Here is a 17,553-nt window from a genome sequence, read left to right on the forward strand (position 1 = left end):
TATTGATTGAGATTAGAGATTGATAGAATATGTATCAACATTTCCATTTCAGATTTGATAGTGACAGATTCGTCATCGAGACTTCGTCATCGACAGACATTGTGCCACGAAAGGTATAATGCATGTTTTGTTTGGGGAAGACACAACTCAAATAAGATTCAATTTGAGTTTCCCAACAAAATAACATACTAGATTAGTTGCTTGTCTTTTGATATGATTATGATTTGTTTATAGATTTATATTCAAATCTCGTGATATGATGAAGTCTTGTTTATAGATTTATATTCAAGCCTTTGAGATAGGAGAGTCATTGGCAGACTTGCCAAACTAGATGTTCGGTGGTATCGACGCTTCGGACCAGATTCAATCCGATTGTAGACATTCGATATAGATATGACCAAAGTCTAGGAATAAGACGTACAGTCACCCCGATTGGGAGCGTAGGTGACAGACATTGACGTCTTATTCACACCGGGATCCCTAGAGTAGAGTCGGGTCGAGTCAAGACATGATTTGATTTGAATTGCATGCTTATATAGATTGGTTTCATAGACTATGGAACCTATTGTTATTGTTTTCATTCATGAATTATGATTATGTATCAGCATGCGTACATGTTTTATACTGGGATTTGTTCTCACCGGAGTTTCCGGCTGTTGTTATGTCTGTATGTGTGCATAACAACAGGTGGGGCAGGATCAGGGTCGCGGCAGAGATGAGAGATGGACATAGCGTGGTGATCATGGGCGTAGCAGATGAACTAGTAGTTGTACTTTTGACATGTACTGTATTTAATTACTGGTTTGTAGAATATGAATAAAACGAGGCATGTATGTTATGTTTGTTGTAGCGAAATGAATATAGAATTATCTCGTGCTTGAGTTATAAAAATTTGTTTTAATGTTAAAAGCAAAATTTTGACCCGTATTTTTGAACAATGATCCGATTAATCCTGAAAAGAACTGAATTAGAGCCCGGGTCCCCACACATTCGATACAGACGGGGCCGAAGTCTAGGAATAAGACGTACAGTTACCCCGATTGGGAGGGTAGGTGACAGACAGTGACGTCTTATTCACACCGGGATCCCTAGAGTTAGAGTTGAGTCGAGTCAAGACATAATTTGATTTGAATTGCATGTTTATATAGATTGGTTTCATAGACTATGGAACCCATTGTTATTGCTTGCATTCATGATTTATGATTATGTATCAGCATGCATACATGTTTTATACTGGGATTTGTTCTCACCGGAGTTTTTGGCTGTTGTTATGTCTGTATGTGTGCATAACAACAGGTGGGGCAGGATCAGGGTCGCGACAGAGATGAGAGACGGACATAGCGTGTGGATCACGGGCGTAGCAGATGAACTAGTAGTTGTACTTTTGACATGTACTGTACTTAAATACTGGTTTGTAGAATATGGACAAAACAAGACATGCATATTTTGTTTGTTGTAATGAAATAAATATAGAACTATCTTTTGCTTAAGTTATAAACATGTGAGTTAATGTTAAAAGCAAAATTTTGACCCGTATATTTTAACAATGATCCGATTAATCCCGAAAGGAACTGAGTTAGAGCCCGGGTCCCCACAAAATCTTTTAACTATCAAGCTAGTGACGAAGTAACAGTAACGTACCGTACTTTTTAAACTACTTGAAATTTGCAAAAAAATAAAAATTTTCTAAACTAAATACTAATCATTCAAATTGCGTTAAAATAAACCGCTCGTCTAAAAATATTTGTATTAAAAACAATTATAATCGAAGTTTGCAAAAAGGTAAATGTTTAAACGACGTAAACGATCTCGTAAAAAATCAGAGTATTTGAAACAACATGCATAAAGTTCTTAAAACATAGGCGGTCCTCGGGTTTAGCCTCCTACGCAGACCGAGCCGACTCATTGGTCTCCACCCCTTGTCTCCTCATACTCTTCCTCACCTGCATTGATCAAGTCTAGTGAGTCTAAAGACTCAACATGTATAAACTGGAGATAACAAGTAATATATAATAAAACCACATGCATTTTTATAGTAAAACGTACATACTAAAACTTGAACGTGATAACACAAAAATAGACATGCCATCATAATAAAACTTTTCATACACATGATTGCATCATACATACATGAACATGCATAAACTTCATCATTTTGCGCAGAGATATGTTTCAAAGCAAGTAACCCATACATAAGTGCGCTTGATCAGACTAAACTACAGTACTGGTCTGGCAGGGAGAATCCACTACCACATACTTGAGATCCCCAGTCATGCTTTACCGGGTGGATTGGTCCCTGGTCATGCTTTACCGCTTTCCAATACTGATCTAAACTCGGTTATGCTTACCGAGGTGGAGAGGTCCTCGGCCACATTCACCGACTTCGAAACCCGTTCATAATTGGTCACAAAACATTTAGCATTAACATAAAAATTTTTTCTTTTGCACGTCGAACATACTTACATGCCGTTGAGGGATTCATTTGGGTCTCGCTTGGGGCCACTGCTGCACATGCTAACATGATTACATGCACTAAATTTTTCATAAAGACGTAACAGTCATGCTTGTCCACCGAAATGAGAATTTACTTACGATGTTCTAAATCACTCGGGACTTGACCTCGTTTAATCATCGTACTAAACCATAACATCGAACCACCAAAACAATCTATATATGAAGTGAGAACATTTCCCCGAACATGGAAGACATAGGCCTAAAATAGTGATTTAAAAAATCATGGACAAGCGCCTAGGCGCTGGACAGCGCTACCCTGCAGCACTGCCTAGCGCATAGGCGCTAGGCACTAGCGCCGCGGCACTAGCCTGGGCGCAAGTCTAGTGCTGCAGCGCCGCAGGGCTAGACTTGCGAAGAATGGGCGCTGCGGCGCTCCCTGGTAATCGCTGTGGTGCTAACTTTGCACAAACTCGACCCCAAAGAACAAAATTTGAAGCAAACAATATGCCACACCCAATCGACTTGAAACAACACTTCAAGGCTGATCCTCGGACACTATGGCAATGATTCAACTCACACAAACGCTCCAAAACAACGAAGCACGACCTGCAATGCAACACGACTCATTATCACAACATTTTGACACCAAAACGTTTCGTACGACTTCTAATGCAACCACGTGCCTATAGACACGAAACTAAGAACAACAAATCATCCCAACCTCCTACACAATATATCTAGTCACAGCAGTGATCACCCAATGTTCCCAACGAACCATGCAACAAATAAACTTCAAAAACACGTCAAGAACACATTTTCAGAAAATCACAGTTTGAGCTGTCCCACAAAAACAATCATAACTCACTCATTTCTTGTTCAAAAATTACAAATTTACTGTCAAATCGAAGATATCAAAATTTACTACGTTTTATATGCTGAAAACTTCGGTGAAAAATCAACTGATTTTTCACCGAAATCGAAATGACATCAGACACGATTTGAGATCTAAAATTTTTGATCTAAAAATAATTTTAAACGTTTTTGCTTAAATTTTTCACAACTTACATGGATTTTCACGCATAATAAACATCACAACACAGAATATAACAAGATCGATGCAGAATCAATAGAATATACAAGCCTTTGATCTTTAATATTTCTGAAACGACGATACCGAAGCGGGGGAAGGTGCGAGGGTTGATCCGGGACGAACGTGGCAAGATTTTCTTCCAACAAAACCAGCGTGAATATCGGAAAAATTTAGGGGAATGGTGATATGGAGGCTGCTGAAATGAAAACTCAAGAACCCTACATCTCCAACCAAAAGAACGTGTGAGTGTGTTTGCAAAATTGGGTGTGTGTGTGTTTTAAAAGTATTAGGGAATAAAATTTGCTTAATTAATAATTAACAAGCTAATTAAAATAGTAGCACTCAGCTAACTTTAATAAAATCTCTTGGTTTTGAATAAACTACACAATTGATAAACTTTAGAAGTTTAAAATCATAAAATCACATAATAATTAAATTAGGCTCTTAAAATGCTAAAACTAAATAAATCATTTGAAATGTCATTTTCTTGACTTAAAATAAAATACCACATTTTAAAATTGCCAAAATCGTCGCCGGTCTCCTTTCTTTGATCCGGCATCGAATAGTCGCCTGAAACATGAAACTCAAGAAAATATTTTAGCGTGCATCACAAAAACATAAATAATTTAAATTAATGCAAATTCAAAAATCATGTATCGTTAAAAAAATCATTTTAATTTAAATAAATAAGTTAACAATTAAATAAATGCATGAGTTTTATGTGTACTGATTTTGGGCTCTACAATTCCTCTCCCACTTAAATAAATTTCGTCCTCGAAATTAAGTCTTACCAAACAGTTCTGGGTAGCGATTCCTCAGGTCTGCCTCGGCTTCCCAAGTGGCCTCCTCCACTGCTTGATTAAACAACCGGACTTTGACCTACTTGGTCACTTTGTTCCGAAGCTTCCGCTCTTGTCTGTCTAGTATTTGGACAGGTCTCTCCTCATACGACAGATCCGGAGCAAGCTGCAACGGCTTATAGCTCAAGACATGCGAATGATTTGCTAGATACTTCCTCAGAATCGAGACGTGGAACACGTTGTGTACCCCGGCCAGATTCGATGGTAGGGCTACACGATAAGCTAAAGTTCCAACTATGACAGGTATCTCGAACGGTCCAATAAATCTCGGACTGATCTTGCCTCTCTTCCCAAACCTCATAACACCCTTCATAGGCGCTATCTTCACGAAAACGTTGTCACCTACGGCAAACTCAAGATCTCTTCTCCTCTTATCAGCATAATTATTTTGACGACTCTGTGCGGTCTTCATTCTATCTCGAATCTTGACCACCACATCTAAAGTCTGCTGAACAATCTCTAGACCAAGTTATGATCTCTCACCGACTTCGTCCCAACAAATCCTCGATCTGTACTTCCTCCCATAACATGCGTCGTAGGGAACCATACCTATAGATGAATAGAAATTGTTGTTGTAGGTAAACTCCACTAGTAGTAGCTTCGATTCCAAATTCCCATGGAAATCGATCACACAAGCTAGCATCAAATCTTCCAAAATCTGAATCACTCGCTCGGACTGGCCATCTGTCTGAGGGTGAAATGCAAGTACTAAACAGCAATTTCGTCCCCATGGCAGCATGTATGTAAGGACCTGTGTATCGTATTATCGTAAATCTTATGTGATTATCGATAATTTATGGAATTGTCATGTGATCAGGTATTTGATGTATATCATGACAATGAAATTGAGAAAATGAATATTGGATATGAATTGACGTTGTAAGAGCTCGAATAGAAAAGCCGGACGCCAATTTAAAACAAAAACCAATATTTGGACAGAACATCTGGCGCCCGAGCGGTAGAAAATGACCGCCCGAGCGCCAGTGTACCAAAAGTTGGGAAATTGGATAGAACATGTGGTGCCCGAGCGGTAGAAGATTACCGCCCGGGCGCCAGTGTAGAATATATGAGTACTCGGACAGAACTTGCTGCGCCCGAGCGGTGATTTTTGACCGCCCGAGCGCGGTGTAAGTGAAAGTCAGGGGCAGAATGTCTCGCGCTCGGGCGCGAGAATTCTACCGCCCGAGCGCGAGAGAGATGAGAATAAGAATGCTTTCTTTTCTTCTTTCCTTCGTCATTTTCTTTCAGAGAGTTCGAGGGACTTCGAGAGTTTTTAATTTCTTCCGTCCAAATGGACTTCGAAACGCTGTCTAAACGCGAAATAAATTATATATTTGTGATCTTCGCGTCAAGGGCTTCTGACTGAGGAAAATTTCTTCTGGTTCCAGCAGCTCTAAATATCAAAGTGCTGGAATAGCATGTATTTGAAGTTAAAATTCTTATATGTAGTAGAATAACCGACAATAAACTCATATTCGAAGTCGGAATTGAATTATGATATGATTTGAAACTCATATTAATGACTTTGGATTATGATATTGATTGGAATGAGTATGTTATTGATGTAGATAAAGTATTATACCGATATCTTTAGGCTACATCAACTGGAAACGAAGAATTGAGGTATGTTGCGACCGGGTAACATACGACATGTATCTGTATTATATGATATATGTTGGGTTGGTTTGATTGATTGGAATGAGAATACATGTCTATATGCCTTATTTGTTGAATTTATGTGGCATACATGACATTGTGATTGGAATATCGATGTATAAAATAAATGTTTTGTTAACACACATCGTTTGATGCATACATCGATACATGACATGCACGTTGAGCTATGATCCTTGGATACCCTATATGATTTGATTGGATTCTGGGGTTTGTGAACACAATGCTATGTTTGGTATTACACGACCCTTAAAGCATAGACATTTGTGGCCCCGACGATTGATATGAGATTTGGGATTTGATGGCGAGTATCCCTTATTGAGGCCAGTGTGCCAGCTCGAGCATTGATGTAATGCCCGAGATTTTATTTATTACAATCTGAGATTAATCTGAAATGATTTATGGATTAATTAATGTGATTATAGACGGAAAGTATTAGACCGGGAAAGAAGAGAAAAGACGCAAAAGATGTGCGAGGGTAGTGCATTCGCGCACATGCGCGACTTGATGCGTGAGCCATGCACGATTTGGCCAGAAGACCCCGCGCATATGCGCGAAGTGAGGGCGCGCATATGCGCGAGGTGTCCAACAACATTTCCAGAGAATGTGGCGCACATGCGCGGAAGACAAACGCGCATATGCGCGAGAAGCCAAGCGACATGCCCAGAGAACCTCGCGCATATGCGCCGGCGGAAGGCGCGCATATGCGCAAGAGCTGCCGAGATGCACGCGCCGAGACTTTGTGTCTCGTGCATATGCGCCGATGGTGGTCGCGCATATGCGCGAGACGTGTAGAACATGCAACAAGCCACTTGCCTTTCATGCATCGTGTATATATATATATATATATATATATATATATACATACATATCAGCCTTTAGAATTGGAAGAAAAGAAATGAGGGTCGAGGGAATTATCAAATTCTAAATCATAGATTCGTGATTTCTGTGGAATCTAACCGTACGATTTTGAATCCGAGTACAACACCGAGTTCCTAGCGACGACAGCTACAACAGGACGTAAGTTTTATTGAATTCTGATATCGTTTGAAATTATGATATTGGGGGAATTATGATTTGACTGATATATTGTGTTCTGGATATACTGATCAGTATATAATTGAAGTTAGATTGAAGAACAGACTTTGTATGTATTTTTTATGATTTTCGGAGTTGATTTGATTGAGATTCGATATCAGGGTTGTATTGTTATTGATTATAAGTTGTACCGATATTGATTATGAATTCTTGTATTATATCTGTGATGTTGAGATTGACGGGGTTATCGAGACTGTATTGTTATGCCGTCGAAACATTAGTAAATTGATATTGATCAGATTCAGTAGTGACTTCGATTATATCGTGATATCGTCGATATGGATTAGATTGTATCTTGATTCGATATTGATCAGATTATATTTTGATTTGAGTATTGATCAGAACCGGTTTTGAATTGAGTTAAATATTTATATTGTGCCTGTTCGATATTGTGATTGCCAAATTGGGTATGGACAGAGTGGAATTCGAGACTTCGCCTTCGTCAGACCGAGAAGATAAAGGTATAAATTAATGTTGATGTGGGATTGCACAACTCGAGTTTGATTTAACTTGAGTCTCCCAAAATCACATATTTTATTTTATTGCATTGTTAATTGCAATTGAATGATATTGATATCTTTGATCTATTGATTTATGTATTGAGTCATAGGCGGATACGCCTAGTCGTAAATGAGTGATCTTGTGACAGTAGTGCCGAATAGTGATGGAGTCGTCACTGGCACATTGCACATTGTCACAAGATAGGATATTGGTGAAAATGCCAAAGTTTGTGACGGGTAGGTCAGGACACCGTATATTTGGATATATCGAAGTGGATATAATTGGAGTTTCTTCTATTACTGATGTTCGATATGGCAAGAACCAAAGTCCGTGAATAAGAACATACCACCACCCCGATCGGGAGTGTAGGTGGGTGTATGTTCTTATTCTTATCAGGATCCCTAGATTAGGACGAGTCGAGTCAGAGTCCAAGAGTCACGGAGTGTGATTCAAAGTCTGTGGTGATTTATATGTCGGATCTGATACATGTTATATTCAGAGTTTATGTTTTCTGATTTGATACATTTTATGATTATCTGTTTATGCTTTTATATCTGTTTATATGAAATGCATGTATACATGATTTATATATCCGGCTGTTGTCTTATTTGTATGTGTGCTTGACAACATGTGGGACAGGATCACGAAGCATCACGGTACAGATTTTTGGGGCTCTCGAATGCAAGTTTCGGGTGTCATAGGGTTGGGTTGAATTGTCGCTAGCCTAGGGCCCTTAGCCATGGTTCAAACCATACCCTAGGATGTTGGTAAGAGGCTTTGGTCAGTGGTGCAACCCCCATTGGCCAATAGTCTTGAGAACGACGCAAGGAAACGCAGCGCAGCTGCTGTAATTTTTTTTTGACAGGAAGTGTGCTGCGGTTCAGAGGTGTGTTTCGAGTTCTTAGTTGGCTTTTAGCCTATGGTCTTGGACTGGACAGTACCTCATCGAGTCAGGAAGGTCATGTTTTTGACCGTTTGTGATTTGGTCAAGTTTAGAGGTCGTACGAGAAATTACGGTGCGATGTGCCAAATTGACTCTCGAAAGAGCGTTTCATGTTTTGTTCTCCATTCACCAAAATTTCGACTTGTATCATTTTAGGAGAATTATTTTATCATTTTAGGTGTATTTAAATCATGACTAAATGAGGGTTCGGTGTGGTTCGATTTGGCACGGAGTCATGATTAAATACTAAGTCATTGGGCGTAATTGTCTCATTTTTGGAGTCAATTACAAAGTTTGGTCAAGTTAAATCATTTGCATATTTTTCATGTTAGATTTAGGTCGCAGCGAGCTTGGCAACGATCCAATCCATGTGGTAAAATATTACAGGATATTTAATTAGGCCATTTAATTATGTTACATGCATAAAAATATAAAATATTCATTTTTTAGATTTATGCGATATTGCTTGTGGCCATTTCACTATCATGGGATTATTGTATCACCCGGTGGTCACTTACTGGTTCAGTTCAGTTCAGTTCCACCCAGTATACTGTGGCATTAGTCTGATCAGACGATTATTACTTCACCCGGTGGTCACTTACCGGTTCAGTTCAGTTCAGTTCATGGGCCACTAGCGTAGAACATAATCTCAACAGAAAATTATGATATGCCATTTTATTTCAGGGCTCTCCCGAGCAAACATTTACTTAAGATTTTAGTTCAGTTATGCACGTATTATAATTACTCATGTCATGATATTTACACGTTTTGCCAGCCTCATGATAATTTCATGTTGCATGAAATTTTACTATATTTACTTGTTATTTACGATGTATGCATGTTGAGTCTTTAGACTCACTAGACTTGATTGTTGTAGGTAGTGATGAGGTCGGGATCGAAGGGGGGGACCAGTGAGCCATCTTGGGTCAGCAGTAGTGGAACCCGAGGACCTCATTTCAGCATTTACCATTTTTTTGCTAAAACATTTTATCTTTTGTTGGATTATTTTTAAATAGTTATTTTGCAAACAAAAATTACTTCCGCTGCTATTTCGAATATTTAAACACTGAATCTTTTTATCAGTTTATTTATTTAAAGAGGCGTTTTAATTAGTTAAAGAGAAAATTTTTAATTTTTTCGCAAATTTTCAAACACAAATTTTCGGGACTTTATAGATAACCACTTAGAAAGTTCTAAGGACGGTAGTTCGGTATAATCATCATATGACTTCACATATGCATGTTTAGACATCTATATGCCCTTACCAAGAAACGCGGTACACAATATCACATATGTTATTTTCGAGATCAAGCGACCTTTATCCATGTTTTAGGTGGCTAAATCGACTAGGAACGAATTTAGTTATACAGTGTTTACAAATGTGTTTTAACATCGAATTATGATTAATTTATATTAAAGTATAATCAAGGTTTTTTTCTATATTGATCACATGATTATACAGATAAAAAATAACAAAACATGAAATAAGATATTATATTAAAATAAAGATTGTTTATTACAAATGAGTCAATAAATTACCTAGCCAACAACTGGCTTACATGAAATTTACTCTAACATTAATATCCATAATATCACTTATAACATATATATTTAATAACAAGAAAACTTGGCACCACAAATTTTTTAACCATATATAGCCTAATTCATGGAACTTGAGCCCATCAATATTTTATTGGTGGATAACATAAACAAGACCCAAATAGAAAATATATTCGACCAATAAATATTCTCAGAATCCTAAAAACACATATTACATGAATGGTAGGGCATGTTTTGTGGCTCTCCACTTTACCTCAATATAATTATAAATTTGCTTAATATTCAAGGAAAGACATATAGTTGTACAAAAGAAGCAGGAAAAAGCAAAACACTAAATGGCTCCAACATTCATTTGCAAAGTTCTCTTCTTTTTGTCATTCTTGGCATGCATTGCCAACGCACAGACGAAAGTATTCGACGTGAGGACGTTTGGTGCAAAGGCGAATGCAGATATAAGTCAGGTATATACAAAAATATCGGATCACTCTAGATACTAAATTTGTATGAAAAAATGAACGAATTAGTGATAAAGAGGACATAAAAATTGATTTTAATGCAGGCTTTATTGGCTGCTTGGAAGGAAGCATGTGCATCACCAACTCCAAGCACAGTTTGGATCCCAAAAGGGACATGGTCTTTGAAGCAAGCAAAATTGGTTGGACCTAATAAGGCTTCTATTGAGCTTAAGGTCGAAGGCATTTTGAAAGCTCCTTTGGATCCAACTCAAATGCCTAACAAACAAGGGGAGTGGGTGACAATCAATTATCTCGATAATTTCACTCTTTCAGGCGGTGGAGTCTTTGACGGCCAAGGACATGAAGCCTGGAAGAGGAATGACTGTCACAAGAACCAAAACTGCGTAAAACTTCCATTGGTGAGATGGCTAGCTCGTGCCTGGTCTTAAATTTGAAAACAGTGTTCTATGTTGTCTTTTATATATGGTAGAGTCCATGCGTCCCACTTATTCGTTAATGATCAAAAACATCTATAAATTGTAAGCTGAGACACTCTATTGACGCATCACACCTAATTTGATGGCTATTATTCAGTGTCTTTAGGGCTTATAAAAATCACAGAGAGGATACATTGTTCAACAAGTTTTAATTTTCTGAATGCATACAGAACTTGAGCTTCAATTTCATCACCAACTCAACCATCCGCGACGTGACCACCAAGGACAGCAAGAACTTCCACGTAAACGTGATAGGCTGCTACAACGTCACGTTCCTCCGCTTCACGATTTCTGCACCCGGAGAAAGCCCAAATACCGACGGCATCCATATAGCACGTTCCAAACTTGTGAACGTCACCGACTCAGTTATAAAAACCGGAGACGATTGTGTATCAATTGGTGATGGAACCGAGCAAGTCCACGTCCAAAACGTGATCTGTGGGCCTGGTCACGGTATCAGCGTCGGAAGCTTGGGCAAGTTTACGACAGAGAAGGATGTTGTGGGGATCTACGTCAAGAACTGCACCTTCCTCGGCACGCAGAACGGGGTTAGGATCAAAACTTGGCCATCGGCTCCTGCAACTTTGCAGGTCACCAATCTGCAATTCGAAGATCTTATCATGACCAACGTTACGTACCCGATTGTCATAGATCAAGAATATTGCCCACACAACCTGTGCAAACTCGACGTACGTAATTCATCTCATTCCATCGCCAACTTATTTAACAAACGCGCATCACGCTAAAATTCACTTTTTCCTTTATTGATTATATACAGACCCCATCCCTCGTTAAGATCAGCAACGTAAAAATTGACAAAATCAGGGGCACAACAAATGATCCTGTCGCGGTGACATTTATCTGCAGCAGGAATAAGCCTTGTGAAAATATTCAGGTGGGCAACATCGATCTTACATACGACGGAAGACTCGGCCCTATCACCACCAAGTGTAGCAACGTAAAGCCTAGCTTGACCGGCAAACAGAATCCACCCTTGTGCGTCCCTGCTTCTGCTGCTGCTACGCAATCTGCTTAATTTTTTTCTCACAGCACAAGAATATGGCGACAACCTTTTTCTGTGTATTTTTAGTTTCAAAAAAATTTTTTGACACAGATTTTAGGATTGTCAGCAATGTATTTTTATATTTCATGTGGCATATTTATTCTCGTAATTTTACGTATTTTGTAATACTAATCAGAAACTTCTGATCTATTTGAAACGAAACCTTATATTATCGGTTTTTTGTTTTCCGAACCACCATTCTTACAGTTTTTACTTGTTCCCTCACATTCTCAATATACTTACAGTACTGAGTTTTTTATACATGAATTCTTGAACGTATAAATTCCTAAATTAAGGATTTCTAAAGGTTTGTGCTCTTAGATCAATTTCATTTATACGGGCTTACATGTGAGTAATTACGTGTCGTGAGTTGTCTATTAAGTTAAAACAAGAATAAAGTGATCAACTAAGGGTTCCAGTTTATTGGGCTTTAATGTATCTAATAGGTTGTGACCTTTAATGTGTAGAGACAAAGTGTAATTTCTGTTTTCATTATGGGCTAAAACGGAAATATCAGAAAATAATGATAAATATTATCTATATATATATATCATGGTTCCTTGATCTCGGTTTATCATGTTTCATATTCTCTTCTCCATTAAAAAAATAGTTTAGAAGAGAAACTAAAAGTTTCTCTCAAGAAAAGAGCGCGTAGATCTGGAAAATCACGGCACGTTATAAAGAATTAAGAAATATGGCTTCAGGTACGCTTCCACTTAAGTTTTTCAGTCAAATTCTTAATAATTTAATGTAATATATTCTGCGGTTTATGCGTTTTTCCAACAAGTGGTATCAGAGTCACTCATGCTTGAATCATTGAGATTGTTTAAAGTTTTGGATATTATATGGATCCAGATCTGGAAAAGAAAATTTTGCTCAAATCCTTTTTTGATATGGTTTCAGACGAAACTGACACTACTCGTTTTTGTTTAAAATATACTAGAAAATTATTTTTCTTTCTAATTCATTCGTCCAAAACACTAAACATTTAAAATATGAATAAGTTGCACCATTTAAAATCAACCCACCAACTGTTATTTGAAAATAAAAAAGAACGTAATTCAAAACATAAATCGTAAAACGTCAACCAACCTAAACTAACTTTTTTTAGAATATAAACTTAACTCAAATATCTTCTCAAAACCTCTCAAAAGCATCATAAGCCATAAAGTCTTAAAAGTAACTTAAATCATTAGCATAACTCATAAACATAAGTGCGGAAAACTAGCGACGGTCCTCGGGTTGTACGCACTTTCAGTCCATCTAGATAAACCATCAAGACCTCCATTAACATCGATCTCATGCTTACCTACATCGATCACACATAGTGAGTCTATTGACTCAGCAAACCTTAACCATGATAAGAAGTAATACATATACATCTAGATGCAATAGTGAAAATATTTTTGCTTAAAATATCTTTTCATGAATATGCATACATTACAAGATATTCCAAATTCAACCACACTTAAAAGACAACGGTTTTATCAAAAATCGTTGTCTTTTTTCCTTTTAACAACGGTTTTAACAAAAACCGTTGTCTTTGTGAATTTATTCCTTGTCAAAGACAACAGTTTTTTAAAAACCGTTTTTTAAAAACTGTTGTCTTTGGTTGTCAAGACAACGTTTTTCAAAACCATTGTCTTTGTACTTGTTTTTTATTTAGCTAAGACAACGGTTTTTGTTAGAACCGTTGTCTTTTATGGGTTACGACAACAATTTTTATACCGTTGTCTATGAGCGGGTATTTTAGTAGCTATGACAAAGAATCTATGAGCGCGTTTTTATGTAGCTAAGACAACGGTTTTAAAAATCGTTGTCTATTAACGTCGGTGAAAGACAACGATTTTTTTAGTATCTACGATAACAATTTATAAAATCGTTGTCTATATACATTTTTAGGGCATAAGACAACCTTGTCGTATTACTAGAAGAAGTAAGCGGAACTGTTTATTTAGCGATGGTTTTTCTTCAACCGTCACTGAATATAGCGATGGTTTCATAAAACCGTCGTATTTTCAAATTAGCGACGATTTTTCAAAATTGCGACTGTTGTTTAAATTAGCGACGGTTTACTAAGAGCCGGAGCTAATAGGGATGGTTTCAGATTAGCGACGGTTTAAACAAAAACCATCGCAAATTGTCTATAAATATCCGCGTGCTCAGTCCATTTTCTTCATAAAATAAATTTTTCTCTCTTCAACGATTTTAATTTCTCTTCAATTCTTGATAAATTTTTAAGTGTTAGTTAAGATTGTAAATATTAATAGTTAAGTAAGATTGTAAGTGTTTTTTGTTAGATATTTAAATTATAAAATTAATTTTTTTTATTTTACGTAAAACAATAGCGACGGAATCATATGAAAAACTATGCAAAACCGCCGCTAATTGACCTTTAACAACGATTTTTCAGTGCTACAACAACGATTTTTCTCCGTCGTCTTTAGACGCCTACGACAAAGGTTTTTCACCATTGTATTCAAGTTGTAACGTCCCAAAAATTTGAAGGTCCACGTGAACCACATGCATGCAAGTTATTAAATTTCTTTTGTATTTTATTAAATTGTTTTAAAGCCTGAAATGCATGTTTCTTTCATTAATTTATGCATAATTCATGCATGATAGGATTTAATTCACAAAATTTTAAGAATTCATGCATTAGGTTTTTGGATGCATTTCACGCTCCAACGAAGATCCGAGACCGGATAATTTTCAGAAAAATTTTTTTTATACATGATTAACTTTTATAAATTAATATATGGTGTTTTAAGTGGATTTTTCAAATAATGGGATTTTACCGGGTATTCTTATCCGCAGAACTTTATTTTTAACGGTACGTGAATTTTATCGAATCGGAGGACTTTTTATTAGTTCGGCTAATATTTTCAAAACCTTTCCAACGTGAAATATTTTCGGGTGAGCGTTTGGATTTAATGGGCCTATTTTAAGCTTGTTATGCTTAAAACCCTTTTCAAACCCTTAATTATCATATCAGGACCCATTAATTATTTGATTAACTATCTAATTATTATTTATTAAACCCTTAACCTCCCGTAACCCCCAACCCAAAGCCGATATACGTCCCATTCCCTTCAGATTTCCTACGGTTTCAGAGCTCAAAAATTGAAGGCGTTGGTTCTCTCTTGGATTGCTAAAGAAAATCTTCTTCCGGGTATCCTTCTTCTTCCTTTGTTCACCAAATCATCCCCAGGCACGCTTGTTCTTTTTTTTTAACGCATCATATACGCTGATAATATGTGTGTAGCAGACGTAAAATCATGTAGATGTTTCGATCCATGCTCGTTTGTTCATCGGTGGTAGTAAGCATATGTTTTATTGTCCCACTTGTGAATTCCTCACGTTTCGTTGATCATGGTTGCAAAGGGGCTGTCGAGTGATGTTGCTGAAGGGTCTCTTTCAGCGAGAGATTTACTGTCAATTAGAAGAAGTGAGATGGTGGTCGGTAATCTAGAAACCGTGAGGTGTTGCTAAGAGTTGCTTCGGGTTTGAGTTCATCGAGTGAAAGGGGTAGGGACGGCGGTGCATGGGCTTGAACTAAGCTATGTTTCTGACCTTTTAAAGTCTAGAAAGATGTTAGGATTGAGTCACGGGTGTCTGGTTGAGAAGCTCGATCCTTGGGAGTTTAGTTTGATCGAGAGACAACATGCTAGTATTTATCGTTTGGGGTTTTTGTTGGTGCAGAAGCTTTAAGACTCGGTTAGGCATGGTTTAGAACCTTCATTAAAGTCTAAACGGTGAGCCTTACAAGCTGGACACGTTGTGGTAGAAGGTGCACCGAATAGTTAAGGGATTTGAGACAAGTGTTGGAATATAAGTGTTAAAGGGGGAGGGTGGGCCGAGAGTTTTATTGAAGGGGTAGGGTGCTGGCTGAAACATTCAGAAATTTGAGGGCATAATTTAAGTGGTAAATGGGTTAGAATGACTTGTTAAGTTATGGTACAAATTGGGAAAATTTTGGTTAAGTTTCGGTCCGTTTCGGGTTATAAATCGAGACCCTGGTCCAAGTTTTAAAACGAATCGATTAAGTTATGATTTGGGTCGAGTTTACGTCTAAGAATGCTTATAATTATGTTTTGGGTTGATTTAAGGAGTTTGGTAAGATTCGGCTCAATTTAGAGGTCCAGGGGTGAAATGATAATTTTTTGGTTTCTAGGGGCAAATTGGTCATTTTGCACCCTGGGTGAGATTTTGGTCATGGCAGCGCCCTGAGCACAAATATATGATATTTTAAATGTTCATGCATCATTTTTACGATTTTTAAGCAATTATGATAAATATATTGCATGCTTGGTTTAAAGGAAAAGTTAAGTATATGCATGTTTTTATTAAGTAATGAAAATGATGTTATTTTTGAAGGATGAGAATTGGTTGTGACTGACGATGTATATGTATACGATTACATGAGATATGATGAGCTGAGGCCCGGGCTCAGTGGACGAGTAATGTTGTCGCTGATGTCCCTCGCCGCCCGGTACTTTGGTTATATGTAGATGGATACATCGAATAGAGCTGATACGATAGAGCTGATACGAAAGTCATAACTAATGAACTGAATTCAATTAAAGGAAAATGTTTATGTTTATGATGACACGATGAGCTGTCTAGACACGTTTATGATGATATGAGATGACATGATTTGACACGACATGATTTTATACGACACATTTACGAATATGATGACATGATTTGACACGATATGATTTTACACAACACGTTTATGTTATAATTTTAAGTTCATGAAATATATGTTGAATATGATATTTTTCACTGCTGTGTGCTATGTATATGTACTTGTTATTCATGGTACAGGTGTGTTGAGTCCTTAGACTCACTAGGCGTGTATGATGCAGGTGAGATTCATGATGAGGAGACTAGAGGTACCGAACTCTGAGTAGGAAGGCCTGGTGCGACGACACGACCCGAGGACCGCATGTTTTCCGATTATAATTTATGAAATTGAAAGGAGATGAATGTTTTTATACGTGATGATATTAATATTTTTATTCGTTAAGTTTACGTATGATTTTGGATGAGTTTAAGTTTTTTTTTAAAAAAATATTCCGCACTTTTAAAAAAGAGTAGACGTTTCAGTTGGTATCAGAGCAAGGGTCCTGTATAGGGTTGTGTCACCGCCAGCTTCTGCCGCTCAGTCTTCAAGCCTCAAGTCCGTAAGTTTAAATGTTTTAAATGTTTTTAATGCTATCACCTGCATGTTTACATAATATACGTTTTACGGGACATGTTTATCTGTCGTTAATTTTTTAGATTAAATGCTTTAAAATTTTTATGTATGTTACGACATGAAATGAGAAATTATATGATTTTCATGTATGTTGG

At 37.3% G+C, this 17,553-nt stretch overlaps 1 protein-coding gene across 1 annotated transcript; it reads left to right on the top strand.

The window, feature by feature from the left end:
• Positions 1–10,479: 10,479 nt before the first annotated feature.
• LOC142548109 (polygalacturonase-like) lies at positions 10,480–12,367 on the top strand. The gene is made up of 4 exons (XM_075656453.1): positions 10,480–10,641; positions 10,740–11,054; positions 11,303–11,821; positions 11,911–12,367. The coding sequence occupies exons 1-4, from the start codon at positions 10,516–10,518 to the stop codon at positions 12,166–12,168; spliced, it is 1,218 nt and encodes a 405-aa protein (XP_075512568.1). The 5' UTR covers positions 10,480–10,515; the 3' UTR covers positions 12,169–12,367.
• Positions 12,368–17,553: the final 5,186 nt, after the last annotated feature.

This window comes from Primulina tabacum, chromosome 6 (assembly GCF_025594145.1).
Source record: "Primulina tabacum isolate GXHZ01 chromosome 6, ASM2559414v2, whole genome shotgun sequence".
Lineage (NCBI taxonomy): Eukaryota > Viridiplantae > Streptophyta > Magnoliopsida > Lamiales > Gesneriaceae > Primulina > Primulina tabacum.

Excerpts from the sequence above, each read along its gene's own strand:
- LOC142548109 (XM_075656453.1), top strand. The coding sequence starts at position 10,516 with ATGGCTCCAACATTCATTTGCAAAGTTCTCTTCTTTTTGTCATTCTTG. Across the intron at positions 11,055-11,302 it reads ACTGCGTAAAACTTCCATTG|AACTTGAGCTTCAATTTCAT; the intron begins GTGAGATGGCTA and ends GAATGCATACAG. Across the intron at positions 11,822-11,910 it reads ACAACCTGTGCAAACTCGAC|ACCCCATCCCTCGTTAAGAT; the intron begins GTACGTAATTCA and ends GATTATATACAG.